General features: G+C 38.0%; 1 protein-coding gene across 1 annotated transcript in view; it reads left to right on the forward strand.

Moving 5' to 3' along the window:
- Positions 1-5851, forward strand: part of MOGAT1 (monoacylglycerol O-acyltransferase 1) — a 27608-nt gene extending 21757 nt beyond the window's left edge. The window contains exon 6 of the mRNA XM_039844904.1: positions 5518-5851. Coding sequence (XP_039700838.1) covers positions 5518-5672 — 155 coding nt within the window. The 3' untranslated portion in view covers positions 5673-5851. The remainder of the gene's footprint in view (positions 1-5517) is intronic.
- The last annotated feature ends 949 nt before the right edge of the window (positions 5852-6800 follow it).

Genomic DNA, 6800 nt, shown 5'->3' on the forward strand with positions numbered 1-6800 from the left:
ATGGTATAATAAATACATTTCCTACTCTTGTTATGAACTGTTTGAATAGTGCAGACATTGTGACCATGTGCTCCCAATTACTTTTCTGTATATTTCTTAAGAACAAGATGATTGTCTTTTATTATGTCAGTGCAGTTCAGGAAATTTAACATGGATAAAGTACGATTAACTAGTGTACAGTCTGTATTCATATTTTGCCAATTGCCACAATAAATTTCGTCAGTTCTGGCTTTTTGGTGGGGAGAGGGGAGTGGTATATTTCCATAAGCAAAATCATACATTGCGTTTAATTTTTGCATCTCTTTAGTGTACTTTAAGCTGGAATCGTTTTTCAGCTTTTCTTTATCTATGACAAACATGAGGCGTTTCGAAGAATGCAGGTCGATTGTTTCATGGCATATCCCTTACCTTGGGTTGGTACATTTCAACGTGAGTATATTCTGGGGATTTATATTTGGCAAGAATTCCACAGAATGGGATTGTGTCCTCCTCAGTACATCTTATCGGGAGATGCCACTTTTTCTCATTGTTGGTGACTTGGATCACGTGGGTGAGGTGTTTGCCAGATTTCTCTACTATAAAGTTATAGATTTATCTATATAAATTTATATTTATTTTTTATATTCGTAAATATATTTTTTCCCTTTTCATTAAGAAGTAACCTGGGGATAATGTTCCTTAGAGACTGTCTAATTACCCTGTTCTTCATTACACTTTACCTGATGTTTATAACATCTGTTGATAGTTCTTACCTAAATCAGTTATTACAGTCATGGCTGCAAACTGGTGATTTTCTAAATCTAGCATTCCTTCTATATTAGTTCATTTACCGTAAAGTCCCAGTGTTAGATGATTTGAATGATGGATACCCAGAGAGGTTCACCAGCTATGTTTGCAGGTGGCTCAGAAAGGGGTGCGTTCTCATCTTCTCTAGCCTTGAGACTGCCACTGGCTTCCCATGAACTCCTGAGCCTGTCTTTCAATTACGGATGAGATAGCAGTGTTTATTGCATTTTCATTCTTATGGCGACATGAGAAAATGCAAACGGTGCCATTAAGGAATCGGGTCTTTTTATCGGTAGGCCCCCTGTGATGGCCGCGGCTAACGCTCAGGCACCAGCCACACACACAGTGGACAGTGACGTGAAGGGGGCGTTTATGATGCATCCGCCAAATGTACAGAAGGAAGCAGTGTGGGTTTGAGGTCTGACTCGGAGTGGCTTAGAATGTTTCATTTATCTTCTCTGAGCCTCTCAGTTTTTACCAGCTCTGAAGAGGAGGTAGTTATCATTGTCCTGTCTTCTCTCAGAGTCACTGGGGGCTAGATGACATCATACTGGAAAAGCACCCTAGTGCTCCCAGGTGCTAGGCGAATGCAGGTTGGTGTAGAGAGCAGAAGGCTTCCTGACCAGACTGTTGAGAGCTAGCAGGTCTGTTGCAGTTTCCCTGTGTAAGTATTCCCACCGAAATGTTCATCTGAGTCGAATCATCAGGAAATAATCAGACAAATACGATTGTGGGACATTGTACAAAACGACTGGTCTGGACTCTTCAAAACTATTAATGATGTGGAAGACCAAAAAGAGCATTGGAAGAGACACAGCAGCTGCTGTGGATTGGGGGGAAACAGCTGTAAAGGAGATTATTGAGACAACGGATCACACTGGAATGTGACTTCAGCACAAAATAATATTGTGTAGGAGTTGAATTCCCTGGGTACGATAATGGTGGTGGAATATAAGATAGTGTTTTTGCTCTGACGTGCTGAAATATTTAGGGATGATTAATACGGTTGAATCATTGGTGTCCACAAATTTCAAATGGTTCTACAGAAATAAAAATAATAATAATACCTAGGTATATACATATGTGTGTGTGCAAAAGGTTCAGAATTGGTGAGTCTAGAGGAAGGGGATATTAGTGCTTATTGCATTATTTTTTTCTATAGGTTTGAAATTTTTAAAAAATAAAAAGAGAAGGGAATGTACTTTATTTCGATAGAACTGAAATAAAGTTTGAAACCACATAAGGATAAAAGTAGATCATTATGTTTCAAGTCATTATATTTTGATGGGAAAAAAGCAGGCTAAACGATTCTCTGGAATGAAAAGAGAACCCTTTAATTTAAATTTTAATTATACAGCCAGGATGAAAGGCGAGAATAACGTTAAGGGGATTAGTATGGTGCAAGTATGATATATTAAGTGCTTAATAAGTGTTCATGGGTGTGTATGTATGTACCATCCATATACGTGCTTACACAAACACGCACTTAACGTCGGGCATCTTTTGAGTCTCCACCGTAGGCAGAGGTTGGACTTGAACTCAGGTTTCATCAGGCACCCACGTTTCGACTTCTCGCAACCCCACTCTGCCACACAGCTCCCTGCCTATTTTTCTGTAGCGTACAGGCAGTTAGCATCTAGAGAAGGAGTAATTCCTGTGTGAGATCCTTAGAGATACACTCTGGAATTTTCATAATTATAAAATAGTAGAACAAAAATTTCTTACACGAAAGATCTACTCTTTGCCTCAATGGGAAGAAAATAATGCCCATTTTCAGTTTTTTTTCCAGCTGTGTGTACAATGGCTCATGAAGCTGCTCATTCTTCATCTTCTATAAATGCAGCGCAGCACCCTAGAAATGAGAGCGAGAGTGCTGTAGAAGGACAATAGATGCACAACTAACCTCGAACTGTTGGACGGAATTGGAAATGGAACAGGCGAGCATGCCAGCTACAGAAACCACTGACAGAAACATAAACAGAGGCTGTGATGCCTGAGCCTGCCACAAGTAGATAGATGTTGGCTGATTTCTGCAGGGCAAGCCGTTCTCTTTCCAAGAGGAGCCTGATGTGGCTTTTTTTTTTCTGTTGTAAAAAGAATTATGCAGCTATTTGCAGCTAACTTAGTCCTCTGTTAAAAAGGATTTTTTTCTTCTCCTTAGTAGTAAAAATCTCCTTTTGTGGAGAGAGAGAATTCTGGTCTTCTAGGGCTCAGGGAACCCTCCTCAGCTTTGCAGATTTTTGTTTGTTGCCTCCTTTATCTCTGAAAAGCAGTTGAGAAGAGTTTCTTACTCTCTAATCCAATTTTGGGTTTTATAATGAGGGGCGGAAGTACTGGGTTTAAATGATCATTTCCTCTGTTATTTTTGTGTAGTTCAGGAACTTTCACTATCTCACTTTCTCTACAGTAAACAAGAGAAAGGCAAGTATAACTGTGTCTCACTTTAAAGGGAAAACTTATGATGACAAATTCAGTGCGTAGGGGCATGTTTGAGCTCTCTAGTAGAACTATCTATAATATAATAAAACCATTAAGAAGAGAACAGAATCAAAATCAAAATTAAGAATAGGATAGCTCATAGAAAATAAGACTAATAATTCAGAATTCACAAGACTTAAAGTAAGCTGGGAACAACACACTTCATCTTCTTAAGTGGCTGTGTCTCTTGATAAGTCCCCCACCCTGAATGATTGTGTGAGATCTCTCTCCTTGGGACAACTAAGAAAACTAAGAAAACCAGCTTTTTCTAGGAAACCACGAATTTGTTAGCAGATTGGCATGCAGATTCTCAATTTGCATGTAAATGTCTCGAATTTTTCTTCAAACAACAACAAAGTTCAGAGCTGGAAAGAAGCTTCAAGGTCATTTCAATTCTATTTTTTTATCTTATACCTGTAAACGTTAAGGCCAGGGAGGAAGTTACTTACTACCTCAATGTACTTGCTTGTGAGCTAGTGCTGGACCTGGTCTGGCCTGGTGCTTTTTGTGCAACACCGGCTCCCAGTTCCACCCCATCCCACATTTCCACCACAACTGACAGCAAGACGATTATGTTTCTAGTTTTTTATGGAGAATTAAAAAGATCTGATGTCTACTATATATAAATTTGACATCTAAGCTATTAAACGATGTGTTTCTTGAAGCTATATCTGGTTAAAAACTTAACAATTTAAAAACATTAATGTAGTAACGATGTGTGTGTGTATGTGTGTGTGTGTGTGTGTATTATATATTATATATGTATTATATATAATACATATGTAATCTTACTGGTTTTTCCTTAACTAACCACCTTGCTGATATGGATTTGAATCTTGGTTGTAGCACGGGGAGACTCAGATTAGGCCAAAGGAAATGTCTTTTACGAGTTGTATTCTATTACCGACAGCCTCACTCGATCTCATGCCCAAGCAATGAAAGGTAATAAGAAGCAGTTTGCTGCCCAGCTGGTCACTGAACATGCTATGCTGTGTTTTACTTAAACTCTTGGCATCAATAGCAGCGTCGGACCAGCAGAGGGCGCAATGAGTACCAGCGAGGACCCAGGAGAGCAGGCGCCAAAGTCATGTGCCATGAGTGCCTAGCTGTATTTTCCCAGAATCTGAGACAAGCAGATAAATGTTATTTGTTACATAAATGCCTTTTAAAATACGTATAGAAGTTGCATGTTTTAAAAAATTAATTAGTTCGTTTTAAATTATGTAGATAAAACATAAACGTGTATACTCATTGTAAAATGAAAATTCATACAATGCAGATAAACTGCAAGTTTCCCCCGTCCTCCCTCCCTCAGTGTAACAGTTATCAGTCTTTCCAGACTTTTTCAATATGCTAAAAGCTTATAATGCACCTAGAAATATAATATTTTTTCATAAATGGGATCATGCTATATTATTTGTTTTTCCCACTTAATACATTTTAGACATCTCTGTGTATGTGTATACACACATATTATTTTATTTTTTTAAATGAAAGTTAATTGGCATATAACAATTTTAGATATACAACACAATGATTTGATATTTGTATATATTGCAAAATGATCACAATAAATCTAGTTAGCATTCATTATCATACATAGTTACAAAAGCATTTCATTTTTAAAAGTTGCTGCCTAGGATTCCATTGAATGATATCTGTGGCTTACTTAATAATCATTCTATCGAGACTTTTGGTTTTGTTTCCCACCGTTACAGGCAGTAGAATCCTTGCTAGTGTGTGTGTTCTAGGACAGATATTTAGCTATGAAGATATCTAGTCTTTTAAATTTTTAGGATGGCATCAAAAAGAGTCAGAGTAGAGGGTTGTTGCCTCATGATTCAAGATTTCACAGCCAGTCATAACAGGGTGCTGTGGTCTGGCTGTCAGCTGTACCAGAGGAAGAACGCTGGTGACACACACACACACACACACACACACACACACACACACACACACAGCTGTGTTCTCTCACCTCACAGCTGCAGTTGGCACAGTAGTTCGTTTGACTCAAAGTCAAAACCACCAGGGTACTAACAACCCAGTGTCTGCTGAGAAGGAAAGTTCTTTATTTGTTATCAAGGAGGATGGTGTGACCGGTGTAGGCAGCCAGTGAAATGAAAGAAGGATCGGAGCTAGCAGGCCCGGTGGGTTCTGACTGGCGGATCTTTCCAGGACTGTCCATGGGAGGCAGAGGTCTGGTGGAGTGGCTTTGGTTTCTGACGTCTGATGTATTCTTCTCTGTTTTTGCAGTTGGCCACCCAATCCCTGTTCATCAGACTCTGAACCCAACCTCGGAGCAGATTGAGGAGCTGCATCAGACCTACATGGAGGAGCTGAGGAAATTATTTGAGGAGCATAAAGGAAAATATGGTATTCCAGAAAATGAAACTCTCGTTTTTAGATAACTATATTCTTAAAAGGCATACAGGAGGATGAGAGACCATCCCATAGAGAGAATAAATATTTTAAACAAGTTAATTTTTTTCCTTAACTATGGAATGAAATTTACAACTGAAAAATATTATTTATAGTGACAGATGTTGATATGTATCTGTGGTAAATAAAAATGTGTGTGATTATAGGATAAGGTGAGAAATGACTATAATCTCTTAATAATCTTACTCATTTAGGAAGGTGAAATTTTACAGGTTAAGAAATAGTTTAGAATTATTTATATACTCAAAAAAAGAAAACCAGCTTCAAAAAGTAATTAGACCCTTTTACTAAATGTCACAATAATTTAAGGTGCTGTTTTCGCTGAGTATGTACAGTTTCATTCAGCACAGCTGGGACCTTTAGGATGTAGTGTGTAAAATAATTTGCCATAGAGAGTTAAATGAGATAATTTATTATTATTATTATTATTATTATTATTTTGCTTAAACAGGTCATTCGTTAGGAAATGATGTCACTTTTAAGACTTAGATCATTTGATCCTTTGGGTCAGGTCATCCATATTCCACACTATACAATAGTGTAGAATTTTTATGCCGTTTTCAAAATAGAATGAATCTACCATGTGGAAACTCATGTGGATAAGAGCATGTCTCTTCATTTCCATTCATGCTTAGAAATATTCATCCTTTTCATCGCTTAGAAATATGTTCATTTGCTATAAAAAAGGTGGTCTTTTGAAAGACATGCTTTTAATACAGGTTTTAGGACACTAAAACTGCAAAAGATTTTCATGGTACTAGAAATGGTTTTAATTTTCTTCCCAAATGGCCTCTTTGACTATGACAAGCTATGGAAAAAAGTGCGCTCTCTGGTGAAATGCATCCAGCTCTCAGTTGACTCAGGTTATGTGAGACGCCTCTGAACCAGCATGTCACATCCACGAGAGTGGGGATGTGCACTGATGTCTCCCGACACCTGGGTCAGCTCACGGCACTTAGTACACAAAATAAGTGTGTGTTTAATGCATGGATTTATCAACACAAAATAAGTGTGTGTTTAATGCATGGATTTATCAACAGACACACATACAAACTTTGCCATAAAGTGAAGAATTTTTAAAGCTATGAGCTTTCAGA

The sequence above is a fragment of the Pteropus medius genome, unplaced genomic scaffold (genome assembly GCF_902729225.1).
Source record: "Pteropus medius unplaced genomic scaffold, Ma_sr-lr_union100, whole genome shotgun sequence".
Taxonomy (NCBI): domain Eukaryota; kingdom Metazoa; phylum Chordata; class Mammalia; order Chiroptera; family Pteropodidae; genus Pteropus; species Pteropus medius.